Here is a 14,441-nt window from a genome sequence, read left to right as displayed (position 1 = left end):
CTTTAAAACCTTCCCTATATGTTAGAAAAAGGAGCTTTTGTTACATGTTCAAAATGACCAAATAGGCATATTGGTAGTGTATTTATTCATAAATTGTGCAGTGAAATTGGGTCAAATTAGGCACATAGTGAGTGTGAGAGGTGAGTATCAATTACCCACTGAGAAATGAGTGAAACCTTTCAACGGACTCTTTAAAACCTTCCCTATATCTAAGAAAAAGGAGCTTTTGTTACATGTTCAAAATGACCAAATAGGCATATTGGTAGTGTATTTATTCATAAATTGTGCAGTGAAATTGGGTCAAATTAGGCACATTGTGAGTGTGAGAGGTGAGTAACAATTAGCCACGGAGAAATTAGTGAAACCTTTCAAAGGACTCTTTAAAACCTTCCCTATATGTTAGAAAAAGGAGCTTTTGTTACATGTTCAAAATGACCAAATAGGCATATTGGTAGTGTATTTATTCATAAATTGTGCAGTGAAATTGGGTCAAATTAGGCACATAGTGAGTGTGAGAGGTGAGTAACAATTACCCACTGAGAAATTAGTGAAACCTTCCCTATATGTTAGAAAAAGGACCGTTTGTTACATGTTCAAAATGACCAAATAGGCATATTGGTAGTGTATTTATTCATAAATTATACAGTGAAATTGGGTCAAATTAGTCACATTGTGAGTGTGAGAGGTGAGTAACAATTAGCCACTGAGAAATTAGTGAAACCTTTCAACGGACTCTTTAAAACCTTCCCTATATGTTAGAAAAAGGAGCTTTTGTTACATGTTCAAAATGACCAAATAGGCATATTGGTAGTGTATTTATTCATAAATTGTGCAGTGAAATTGGGTCAAATTAGGCACATAGTGAGTGTGAGAGGTGAGTAACAATTACCCACTGAGAAATGAGTGAAACCTTTCAACGGACTCTTTAAAACCTTCCCTCTATCTAAGAAAAAGGAGCTTTTGTTACATGTTCAAAATGACCAAATAGGCATATTGGTAGTGTATTTATTCATAAATTGTGCAGTGAAATTGGGTCAAATTAGGCACATTGTGAGTGTGAGAGGTGAGTAACAATTAGCCACGGAGAAATTAGTGAAACCTTTCAAAGGACTCTTTAAAACCTTCCCTATATGTTAGAAAAAGGAGCTTTTGTTACATGTTCAAAATGACCAAATAGGCATATTGGTAGTGTATTTATTCATAAATTGTGCAGTGAAATTGGGTCAAATTAGGCACATAGTGAGTGTTTTGAGGTGAGTAACAATTACCCACTGAGAAATTAGTGAAACCTTTCAAAGGACTCTTTAAAACCTTCCCTATATGTTAGAAAAAGGACAGTTTGTTACATGTTCAAAATGACCAAATAGGCATATTGGTAGTGTATTTATTCATAAATTATACAGTGAAATTGGGTCAAATTAGTCACATTGTGAGTGTGAGAGGTGAGTAACAATTAGCCACTGAGAAATTAGTGAAACCTTTCAAAGGACTCTTTAAAACCTTCCCTATATGTTAGAAAAAGGAGCTTTTGTTACATGTTCAAAATGACCAAATAGGCATATTGGTAGTGTATTTATTCATAAATTGTGCAGTGAAATTGGGTCAAATTAGGCACATAGTGAGTGTGAGAGGTGAGTAACAATTACCCACTGAGAAATGAGTGAAACCTTTCAACGGACTCTTTAAAACCTTCCCTATATCTAAGAAAAAGGAGCTTTTGTTACATGTTCAAAATGACCAAATAGGCATATTGGTAGTGTATTTATTCATAAATTGTGCAGTGAAATTGGGTCAAATTAGGCACATAGTGAGTGTGAGAGGTGAGTAACAATTACCCACTGAGAAATTAGTGAAACCTTTCAAAGGACTCGTTAAAACCTTCCCTATATGTAAGAAAAAGGAGCTTTTGCTACATGTTCAAAATGACGTCATGTTGGTTGTGTATTTATTCATAAATTATACAGTGAAATTGGGTCAAATTAGGCACATAGTGAGTGTGAGAGGTGAGTAACAATTACCCACTGAGAAATTAGTGAAACCTTTCAAAGGACTCTTTAAAACCTTCCCTATATGTAAGAAAAAGGAGCTTTTGTTACATGTTCAAAATGACCAGTCATGTTGGTTGTGCATTTATTCATAAATTATACAGTGAAATTGGGTCAAATTAGGCACATAGTGAGTGTTTTGAGGTGAGTAACAATTACCCACTGAGAAATGAGTGAAACCTTTCAAAGGACTCGTTAAAACCTTCCCTATATGTAAGAAAAAGGAGCTTTTGCTACATGTTCAAAATGACGTCATGTTGGTTGTAAATTTATTCATAAATTATACTGTGAAATTGGGTCAAATTAGGCACATAGTGAGTGTGAGAGGTGAGTAACAATTACCCACTGAGAAATTAGTGAAACCTTTCAAAGGACTCTTTAAAACCTTCCCTATATGTAAGAAAAAGGACCGTTTGTTACATGTTCAAAATGACCAAATAGGCATATTGGTAGTGTATTTATTCATAACTTATACAGTGAAATTGGGTCAAATTAGTCACATTGTGAGTGTGAGAGGTGAGTAACAATTAGCCACTGAGAAATTAGTGAAACCTTTCAAAGGACTCTTTAAAACCTTCCCTATATGTTAGAAAAAGGAGCTTTTGTTACATGTTCAAAATGACCAAATAGGCATATTGGTAGTGTATTTATTCATAAATTGTGCAGTGAAATTGGGTCAAATTAGGCACATAGTGAGTGTGAGAGGTGAGTATCAATTACCCACTGAGAAATGAGTGAAACCTTTCAACGGACTCTTTAAAACCTTCCCTATATCTAAGAAAAAGGAGCTTTTGTTACATGTTCAAAATGACCAAATAGGCATATTGGTAGTGTATTTATTCATAAATTGTGCAGTGAAATTGGGTCAAATTAGGCACATTGTGAGTGTGAGAGGTGAGTAACAATTAGCCACGGAGAAATGAGTGAAACCTTTCAAAGGACTCTTTAAAACCTTCCCTATATGTTAGAAAAAGGAGCTTTTGTTACATGTTCAAAATGACCAAATAGGCATATTGGTAGTGTATTTATTCATAAATTGTGCAGTGAAATTGGGTCAAATTAGGCACATAGTGAGTGTGAGAGGTGAGTAACAATTACCCACTGAGAAATTAGTGAAACCTTCCCTATATGTTAGAAAAAGGACCGTTTGTTACATGTTCAAAATGACCAAATAGGCATATTGGTAGTGTATTTATTCATAAATTATACAGTGAAATTGGGTCAAATTAGTCACATTGTGAGTGTGAGAGGTGAGTAACAATTAGCCACTGAGAAATTAGTGAAACCTTTCAAAGGACTCTTTAAAACCTTCCCTATATGTTAGAAAAAGGACCGTTTGTTACATGTTCAAAATGACCAAATAGGCATATTGGTAGTGTATTTATTCATAAATTATACAGTGAAATTGGGTCAAATTAGTCACATTGTGAGTGTGAGAGGTGAGTAACAATTAGCCACTGAGAAATTAGTGAAACCTTTCAACGGACTCTTTAAAACCTTCCCTATATGTTAGAAAAAGGAGCTTTTGTTACATGTTCAAAATGACCAAATAGGCATATTGGTAGTGTATTTATTCATAAATTGTGCAGTGAAATTGGGTCAAATTAGGCACATAGTGAGTGTGAGAGGTGAGTAACAATTACCCACTGAGAAATGAGTGAAACCTTTCAACGGACTCTTTAAAACCTTCCCTCTATCTAAGAAAAAGGAGCTTTTGTTACATGTTCAAAATGACCAAATAGGCATATTGGTAGTGTATTTATTCATAAATTGTGCAGTGAAATTGGGTCAAATTAGGCACATTGTGAGTGTGAGAGGTGAGTAACAATTAGCCACGGAGAAATTAGTGAAACCTTTCAAAGGACTCTTTAAAACCTTCCCTATATGTTAGAAAAAGGAGCTTTTGTTACATGTTCAAAATGACCAAATAGGCATATTGGTAGTGTATTTATTCATAAATTGTGCAGTGAAATTGGGTCAAATTAGGCACATAGTGAGTGTTTTGAGGTGAGTAACAATTACCCACTGAGAAATTAGTGAAACCTTTCAAAGGACTCTTTAAAACCTTCCCTATATGTTAGAAAAAGGACAGTTTGTTACATGTTCAAAATGACCAAATAGGCATATTGGTAGTGTATTTATTCATAAATTATACAGTGAAATTGGGTCAAATTAGTCACATTGTGAGTGTGAGAGGTGAGTAACAATTAGCCACTGAGAAATTAGTGAAACCTTTCAAAGGACTCTTTAAAACCTTCCCTATATGTTAGAAAAAGGAGCTTTTGTTACATGTTCAAAATGACCAAATAGGCATATTGGTAGTGTATTTATTCATAAATTGTGCAGTGAAATTGGGTCAAATTAGGCACATAGTGAGTGTGAGAGGTGAGTAACAATTACCCACTGAGAAATGAGTGAAACCTTTCAACGGACTCTTTAAAACCTTCCCTATATCTAAGAAAAAGGAGCTTTTGTTACATGTTCAAAATGACCAAATAGGCATATTGGTAGTGTATTTATTCATAAATTGTGCAGTGAAATTGGGTCAAATTAGGCACATAGTGAGTGTGAGAGGTGAGTAACAATTACCCACTGAGAAATTAGTGAAACCTTTCAAAGGACTCGTTAAAACCTTCCCTATATGTAAGAAAAAGGAGCTTTTGCTACATGTTCAAAATGACGTCATGTTGGTTGTGTATTTATTCATAAATTATACAGTGAAATTGGGTCAAATTAGGCACATAGTGAGTGTGAGAGGTGAGTAACAATTACCCACTGAGAAATTAGTGAAACCTTTCAAAGGACTCTTTAAAACCTTCCCTATATGTAAGAAAAAGGAGCTTTTGTTACATGTTCAAAATGACCAGTCATGTTGGTTGTGCATTTATTCATAAATTATACAGTGAAATTGGGTCAAATTAGGCACATAGTGAGTGTTTTGAGGTGAGTAACAATTACCCACTGAGAAATGAGTGAAACCTTTCAAAGGACTCGTTAAAACCTTCCCTATATGTAAGAAAAAGGAGCTTTTGCTACATGTTCAAAATGACGTCATGTTGGTTGTAAATTTATTCATAAATTATACTGTGAAATTGGGTCAAATTAGGCACATAGTGAGTGTGAGAGGTGAGTAACAATTACCCACTGAGAAATTAGTGAAACCTTTCAAAGGACTCTTTAAAACCTTCCCTATATGTAAGAAAAAGGACCGTTTGTTACATGTTCAAAATGACCAAATAGGCATATTGGTAGTGTATTTATTCATAACTTATACAGTGAAATTGGGTCAAATTAGTCACATTGTGAGTGTGAGAGGTGAGTAACAATTAGCCACTGAGAAATTAGTGAAACCTTTCAAAGGACTCTTTAAAACCTTCCCTATATGTTAGAAAAAGGAGCTTTTGTTACATGTTCAAAATGACCAAATAGGCATATTGGTGGTGTATTTATTCATAAATTATACAGTGAAATTGGGTCAAATTAGTCACATTGTGAGTGTGAGAGGTGAGTAACAATTAGCCACGGAGAAATTAGTGAAACCTTTCAAAGGACTCTTTAAAACCTTCCCTATATGTTAGAAAAAGGAGCTTTAGTGACATGTTCAAAATGACCAAATAGGCATATTGGTAGTGTATTTATTCATAAATTATACAGTGGAATTGGGTCATATTATGCACATAGTGAGTGTGAGAGGTGACTAACAATAACCCACAGAGAAATGAGTGAAACCTTTCAAAGGAGTCTTTAATAGCATCCGAAATGTCGGAAAGATTCAATTTTTAGAGGAGAAATTACATTGTTGACGGTCCCTAATTCTCCGTACATTGGTCTCGCGTATTCGCAGTAGTCTACACGTACATTATTTTGTTGACGGTCCCTATTATTCAGTGCATTGGCCTAGTGCAGTCGTTGTAATAATCTACGCTTAAAAGAACGTACAATACATTGTTGACGGTCCCTAAACCTGAGCCCATTGGCCTACCGTGTTAGCGGCAATAATCGCGCACTACAAAACAACATTACGGCTGGCTTGACTGGCATTTTGCGGATGACGGCTCACTTGACCGCAGTTCCCTACCTGTCTGTCTGTCTGTCTGTCTGTCTGTCTGTCTCTCTCTCTCTCTCTCCCTCTCCCTCTCTCTCTCTCTCTCTCTCTCTCTCTCTCTCTCTCTCTCTCTCTCTCCTTCCCTAGCCCCCCCACCCCCCTCTTCCTCCATCTCGCTCCCTCTCTCTCCATTGCTTGCGCTCCCTCTCGTGGCATGAAACCAGTGCTGCACATCTGGGTTGTCACTCGTCGTCCTAGACATTGGCTACATCCAAACAACACACCCTGTATCTCATCAGCCCTTCATTATGCGCCTGGTAGAACCCCGTTATCAGTAAGGTGACCGTTATTCTGCACGGCTCGCATTATTGGAGACCATCGGCGGCGCGTCTATGTGTCGTGTGGCGACCTCTGGCGGAGATGCGCAGACTGCAGCGTATGATCACTGGCCACGGGATTATAGGTCATTCTTCGGGCAGGCGGGGAGAGCACTGCATCGGGCCTCAGCAAAGTCCAGAATAACCAACTCGAAGTTAGAAATTGTTGGAATAAATTACGCATAACATCTGGTTTGGAAATTGTTGTCCTGACCAAGACTTCCTCTTTCTGAAAAGGCTATAGGCCCGCCAACATCATCAGATGCATTATTCGATAGTTTAAATCCATATGCAACTCACAATTTTCATGGAGGGAGAAAAGGGTTAAAGCTTCTCTCCAAAAAGAAATAAACAAGGTTCAATTAAAAAAAACAAAAACAAAAAACAAAGGTGGATGGAGCCTGGCTTGTTTAACCAACTGACAATATGTCACAGTCGCCCACCGGCTATTGTTCTACAATATAGCAAAATTATTGTGTAATACGTGGCCATGCCATTGAGCAATTTATCCATGTCTTCAGACCAACCCTTACGGCGCAGAGACTTTACGCAGTTCCTTTACCGCGGTGTGTTCTTCTTGACCATAATCTACGCTCTCGAGAACTTGCTGTAGAATATTGTGGGCATTGCTTGCTTACCATTCTCACAAAATAAAATAGGCCGATTTGTATAAATAAATATATAGCCTACTTAACTAACGGCTCAGGCCCTGAAACTACAAAATCATTCGCTATTTGCTCTGTTGGAATCACAAGATTTCTCCTTGAGCGGCCTGAGCTGCACACGGCTGTTTGTGATCTGACCTTTAGGCCAAAAGGTGCGAGGCCCCGCGCAACATTTAATGCGGCTCCTCCAAAACATCTCACATGAAGAGTTGATTTTTTTTCTACATGTTTTTACTTTGAATCCTGAACTCCAGATTCAACGTGAATAAAATTATGTAGCCCATAACCGGCCTCGTGTCTGCAATGAGACACGAGCTTCAAAAGTTAACCATGAAGCCTACAGCAATTTCTCCACCAATTAGGCCTGACACACAAAACACTGCACACGGTTTCATTCGTGTAGACTTTCAGGTCCAGGAATTAGTTGACATCGCTACTACAATTCACAAGATTTCTCCAATCAATTCTAATTAGTCCTTACTAGACTTTCATCGTTAAGGGGTAGTCTAATTGGGGTGTGGGTAAATAAGGATATTAAAACGTTTATGTTGGGCCTGTGCCTTAGACTTTTAAAACCACTAACATTTCTTCAAAGAGTAAACACACACACACACATATATATATATGCTATGGCTCTCTCATAAAATGTACTAAGTTAGAGAAGTCGTCATTATCACTTACATTTTATTTTAGCGGTGTAATAAACGTGTATACATAGGCTGATAGTAAGAAGCTGTTAGTACATGTGAGTCACTATCTGACGCTCATCTTTTTTCCTTGAAGAAGCCCTGCGACGTGCTGCTCTCGAGGATGGTCACTGTCAGTAAATTCATTGTGACGTCGGTGACGGTCACTGCGTCCAAGTTGCTTAGAGACGGCATCCACGCGGAGCACAGGTCTGGAGGAGGCGCGTGGTGGTTTGGGTCTGAGAGTGCAGGAATGATGGCGGGTCGGTGCTTCAGGGGATGGAGAGACATTCTGTTGACAATGTGAGTTCTGCTGTCGACTGTGCGTCCCAGTGAGCACGTGTACGCGCTGGACTTTGGGGTGATTGTGGTTTCCTCTTCAAATCTTTGTGTCAGTAAGTGGAGAGTGTGGTCTGGAGTCCCTGCGTTATGTATGCGCCTTGTTGAACACTCCTCCAGTGACCTGCTGCGTTTGACCTCGCGGTTTTCGACAGGGATTTTGGGTTTGCGTCCTCGTTTCTTAGGTGCTATTTCCTCACTGGACACGGGCGGTCTGTGCCTTCTATCCGGCTCTGTAAATCGAACACAGACAGACTCTCCTCTGTTGACCGCGCTCGGTGGGTAGATAGTGGGCACCACCGCGCGCAAACCTTCACGCGCTCTGGGCGTAATGACGCACTCTGAGGTGTCATAAGAGACTTGAGCGTCTCTACGGAACTCATAGGGCTTGTCTCTGGCTTTAGCCTTGGCCTGTGGACACAGAATTAATTAATCAGACTGGTTCTTTCACAACAGTAATAAATAGTTTTATTTGTATATGTATGAGCGTGTCTACGTCATTGGACAGTGCCCATATTAGGTATATATTTACATCTTTTAATTATACACACACAAACAATTGCAACGTTTTCGTTCGTGAGGAAAAAATAAGAGTCAATGGTTCTTGCTCAAATGCTGTCTTCTAAGTTATGCAACTGTTAATCATTATTGAATGAATAATATTTCAGGACGAGTGAAGTTACAGTCAAATGTGAGAGTTTTAATTACTCACATTGAGTAAGCCCAGGCTATACACAACAGCCTACCTTTAGGAGAAATGTTTCTGGCTTTGGGCCCCTCTTTTTTGGACCAAACCGCTCTCTCTCCCTTTCTCTGCAGAATAGATACAGTTAAGACGTAGGTCAGTGCATGCTGTTCAAATAAAATGACAGTTTGTCAGTGAGGACATTGCCCCACACTGTAATAAATAATATAGCAGTTCAACTTAAAATTCTATGTTAACTTTCTGCCATAAAGATTTGAGCTCATTGAAGGAACCGATATTGTTTCAATCAAGTAAAACCAGTAAGTTATAAATGGTTCATAAAGCATTGCTATAAATTGTTTCAACTTAACAGTTTCAGTTTTAACAAACCAACATGTTTTGTTGTGCCAACCATAAACTTGTATTGCTTCTTCATATTAACACAAGTGTGTGTGTTTTTTAAACTCACGAGGCTAAGTTAAAAACATCTTTGACTTATAATTGAATGTCAAAAGAAAACAATGTTTTGACCTCTATGAACATATCAGGTTAAGTTATTAACAGATTTCAACTCATTCACTGTAGTTGAATGAAACCAAATATATTTGCTACTATAACACAAAATACTATGTTTTTAAACAATGGTACCACTTACAGTCTAATGTTAAAAGAACTCAAATGTTTATGGCAGAAACTTCACAAACAATACTAAGTTAGCAGAACATCTACTTATAATTCCTGTTAACAGATAGATACAAGTGACAAGAGACAATTATAGTCAAGGCATTTTAATTTTCCAGTAAAAAAAAATATACAAGTGCTTATAAAGTTACAAATGTTAAAATCTGATGAAACTTACAAATTTTGTTTACACATTTAAGCAAATACATGTATATTTTTTGTATGCTCTTGTGTAGGCCTGTCACAAAAGTTCATATATCTACTTCATATAAATCTACAATAATTTAGCATTTTACCTAAGTAAATGTTAATTGCAACTCGTGTTGAAGATCTCTTAACATGTACTTTCAGAACAACTGCTTACTGAGATTTTGTTTTAGTGGTTATTTTGTGATTGTGACAGGCCTACACTTATGTTGTAGACAAACTTGGAGGCATGGCAGTGCCTCTGATGCCGCTCTGACAAAAACTGTAATGTTGGTGTTAACAAAAATAACTCATTTTAAAATTACTTCTAAAAGTGGCCAATTAAACAGGCCTGTTACATATCAAAAATGGTTCAGAAGAGTGAGCGAGGATGAAAAAAAAAATACAACAGCATTTGCCTATGGTAATGGTTTGTATCTTGTACCTGTGCAGTCCATGTACTCCAGCGGAGCCTGTTCTAGTTTGATTTTCATGATGACCTTTAGCAGAAACGTGACGTTGATTTTCTCACGCTGAAGCACGAAACTTTCTGTGACCACAACTGATACAAAGTCCTGATGTGCAACAGCATCCTGCTCCTCTTCATAGATATTAAGCAGTCCAAGTTCCATTCGCTTCATCCAGATGGTTTGAATGGTCCTTAAGAAAGAAAAATCATACTATAAGTGTCAAAACATCAAAGCGTCTTTACCTTTCATGATGATGTGTGAATTATTTATGTCTGGGATTAATATAGTGTAATTTAAAGTGTTTACCATTAACCTTTGCAATACATTGTTCTACATTACTTTCTTACTTGACCATTCAACATCTCTCAGAGCTAGTAGGGCTGATTTACTAAATATTTAAATAAGCTCCAAAATTAGAGGAAACACCCTGTAAATCCTACCCATAGACAATAAATCAATAACCAGAAGGATACGTGTGAAAATAAAAATAGCGACTGGAAAAACAGGACGATATAGTGTGTGTTGGGACAAACACATGGACACATGAATGACAGCACAATACTGTACGATACCACACATTTGATAACACCGCAGCAGAATGTAATTGGGGGAAAAGTGTCCATGAAATTGTTAGTGTGTACCTTTAACGAACATGTTTCACGATGAAAGCCAGGAACTAACAAATATGCATGTAATTATTTTTGTTGTTAATATTTTAATTTTAGATCAAATTTAGTGTACTCACCGCACACATTCAAAAAACACTGGATGGATCTTCTCGGAGGCAGTGCTGATCCCACCACCTTAGCAGCAGTCCTGTTCCTCTTGTGTTCTGCAAAAACTGACAAATGTTGTTTATGAGCACTAGACACTGAGGAATAAAATGGCATCTACTGCATTTAGAAGTTCCAGAGTTTTAAGGATTGAGATTACTCTACAGAGATTAATAAAGGATAACTTAATTTCCCACTATACTTACATTTTTTACATGACACAAGGAGAAACATCTTCCAGCAATTGCTAGAACATTCGTGAAGCTCTAGCAGTTGGGGAAAACTTCCTCAAGGCCGTCCAGAAATGAAGCCAGCAGTTCAGTTACAGCCACTCATTGAAATTCAGCTTTTATCTGAGAACAAAATACAAATAATGTATATTAGCAAGCGCGCAAAAAAACAAAACAATAAACAGTAAACAGTTACACCACCTCATCACTGACAAGCTCTCTCTTCCACTGGGCCCACCATTGGTTTTGTCATGAATGGGGTTGTTTTTACAAATTTCTCTCCATATTCTTCCAGTTTTCCTCCATTTCTTCCTCACAGTCACCTTCTTGAGGCTCCTTTTGAAATATGTTAAGATAAGACCTGACATTAATCTCAAACATACGGCATAAAAAGCACATAATCGAAACTAATACGTTTGCTACATATCCAGGTTGACCCAAGTTGTGGAATTTTATAATCCAAGTTTATATGTTAACACATTTAAAGTAATTACTTTTTGTCATGTGCCAATAAATAAAACCAAGGGTTACTCCCTCAATTTCATTCCCATACTTTATTAGGCATTTTGAAGCACACCAGAGGTATTTAAAAGCAGTAAGTATGTATACAATGTATTAGTATAAAAATACATATTAAAACACATTTCCTCTTTCTGCCTTTACTGCACTAGTGCCCCCTCTCTCATCCTCCCCTGACAATGCAAGTGAACGTGAATCTATAATTATTATAGTACTGCATTTCCAGACCTTCGTGAACGCGTGTTGTCTCCACGTCATGTTCACGGAGACACGCACGTGTCATAAACACACACTGAGCATTTACTCAGAATGACAACAGAATAATCATTTCATTTTAACAGTGACGCACAGACGTTTGACGAGCATTTAATGTTAAACTGGGCCAAAACGCAGATCATACTGACAGTGGAAGAATCACTTGGTCACGTTCAAACCTCCGTACGGGGCACGGGGCTTTACCAGCCCAGTGACCGAGACGGGTCTGCGGCCAGAGACACTTGCAGTGACCGCAGAGCGTGGCCTGTTCTTGGGCTTGAACTGCGCTAGCTTAGCACCCGTGTTAGCTTAGCTTAGCACCCCTGCTAGCTTAGCTTAGCACCGCCGCTCCACAAATCAAAGAAAAGTGGCGCGCAGCGTTGTACAACACAAACAGTAACGTAATGCGGAAATTATCGGTAGCAAAGTCATTGCTTGAGCGGTTAAAGTACTTGCTAAACAGTAAACTAACAGCCTTAGTAGTTTACCTTTGCACAGACACGAACTCAGATGAAACCTGTGGCATGGCTAGCCCAGTAGCTCCCCTCTTCCTTGTCTCTCTCCTCGTCTCTCTCCTTTCTGGGAGACTGGCCTGGACTTCGCCTGCTGCCTGCTGGGCTACACGAGAACATATGACCACGATGAAGCTTTTAGAGCAAATTGAAAACCCCACTCTAAGACAACTTTCTTCAAATAGCCCACCCCTTTTGAAGCTAGCTTTAGCACCGCATGGCTTACTTTACAAAAAAAAAATCCATATATCCATATATGGGCAGGACATTGCTTAGGATGATATTGAACATATATTATATTTGGCTAAAACACAAGTGAAAGATTGTTTCCTTACTTTAGCGCGATCCTCAGCGAAGAAACGTCCACTCCATTTGAAAAAAAAAACTGTTGAAATGTACCGCAGGACGGACTGATGTGGATCGTATTCTTCCGCCAGTTTTGTCCAGATTGATTTTTACCAACAACATTTCTTAAGCTGTTACAGTAAGAGTTATTATTAAAAATACGTATTCACTCTCAAAAAAGCTGAATATTATTTTATACTATTTTCTAGCACTATATGTGTGGCGCAGTAATATGGTTGTGGGGTTACAAGATCCGGTCTCTTTCTAAAACTTACCAAACTAAGTCAAGTTCATGTAGAAATGTTACTTCAACACACCTCAAAGAGTTTTTCACCTTTGAACTTACTGACATAAGTTAAACATTTAAAACGATCATTGTCATGTGAAAACAAACTACACTCTTACGTTACAATAACAAAATGGGCATACGACTTTTAACAGTGCAGAGACCACACTGTAAACGGCACTGGGAGAAAAGCGCCACAAACAGCCAGACCCACTTGAAACCTAACTGTGTTACATAACCCCATGCAGAGCGCGGGGTGGCCCGGCCTGTCAGGTCCTCACCTCTCCTCGAAAGCGGCGAAGAGTCGCTCGTCCAGGATGTTCTCCTCGGGCTCCCATGTGCTGTACCTGCGTCATAACAAAACAGGAGACATGTGTTGACTGTACGAGGGAACAAACTTAGACCAGCAATAGCCGCCCTGTGCCACTCGGATCAGCGCTTCGTTGCGATTGCGCACTATAGCGGATCGTGACGCAGAGGCTAAAACGCGTGGAGAACATGGGGCTACATTAAAGCAGCTTGTGGGTGTTTCTGGTCTGTGTCTAGCGTGCACAGACAGTAAATAAACTATATCAAGCAAAACAGCGTTCAAAATGTGTCGGCGAGGCGCTGTAATGGTGAGAGCGGCCAGAAAGGAGCGCTGTCCTTCACCGCTTCATACTCACTTCTGAGACCAGCCCTTCCATTTCACCAGATATTCCCAGCGACCCTGCAAAATAAACACAGCGGAGGTTAACGGAGGGTTGCCTGTCGACAATACAAGAGCAGTGTACGCTTGTGCTGAGAGCGGACGCAGAAATGCACAAAATACCCGTCTGATTCGCCTTTTGAGGATGGACTCTGCTGCGAACACGCTTTCCCCCACAGCAGACAGCTCCATAGCTCCCCGCGCTCACGGTGCGTCGTTAGGTGTTTTATAAAGCGTCCCTGCGTTGATCTGAGCTTGTTTAATTCGCCACATCCCATAATACGCACCGAAACGTCATGACGTGGGAGTGCGTTGCCAGGCACAGAGAGCAGGACGTTGCTACGTGCCTCGGGTTTGTGAGCGCGAGGAGGAGGCGGAGTCCCGCTGCTCGAGCGCGTGCGCTGGAATGTGTGCGTGCTGCCACAGCATTGGCACGCGGGTCCCTTGGCTGTACAGGCCCCCCGGAGCATTTGACATAATTGTAGGCTATATTAATATATATTATGGACTTTGATGTTAAAGCACTGAGCTGTCAAAACATCACATTCATATGAGGAAATGATTCGAACAGACCCAAAAATATAACTATATGGGCCTCATTGAGTTTAAATATGTTGTATGTTAAAGTTTGACCGGTAGGCTACATTTTTAAGA

General features: G+C 39.0%; 1 protein-coding gene across 2 annotated transcripts; it reads right to left on the bottom strand.

The window, feature by feature from the left end:
- Positions 1–7,779: 7,779 nt before the first annotated feature.
- cbx8a (chromobox homolog 8a (Pc class homolog, Drosophila)) lies at positions 7,780–14,131 on the bottom strand. 2 transcript variants are annotated; one of them, XM_079565020.1, is made up of 5 exons: positions 13,911–14,122; positions 13,765–13,808; positions 13,381–13,446; positions 8,904–8,970; positions 7,783–8,568 (listed from the first exon to the last, which is right to left on the bottom strand). In XM_079565020.1, the coding sequence occupies exons 1-5, from the start codon at positions 13,977–13,979 to the stop codon at positions 7,897–7,899; spliced, it is 918 nt and encodes a 305-aa protein (XP_079421146.1). In that variant the 5' UTR covers positions 13,980–14,122; the 3' UTR covers positions 7,783–7,896. The 2 variants fall into 2 exon arrangements, with proteins under 2 accessions (XP_079421145.1, XP_079421146.1); XM_079565019.1 differs by having other exon boundaries at positions 7,780–8,568; positions 13,765–14,131.
- Positions 14,132–14,441: the final 310 nt, after the last annotated feature.

Source organism: Gobius niger, assembly GCF_951799975.1.
Source record: "Gobius niger genome assembly, chromosome: 10".
Taxonomy (NCBI): domain Eukaryota; kingdom Metazoa; phylum Chordata; class Actinopteri; order Gobiiformes; family Gobiidae; genus Gobius; species Gobius niger.
The sequence above is the reverse complement of the archived record's forward strand: the minus strand, read 5'-3'. Positions and strand labels throughout refer to the sequence as shown.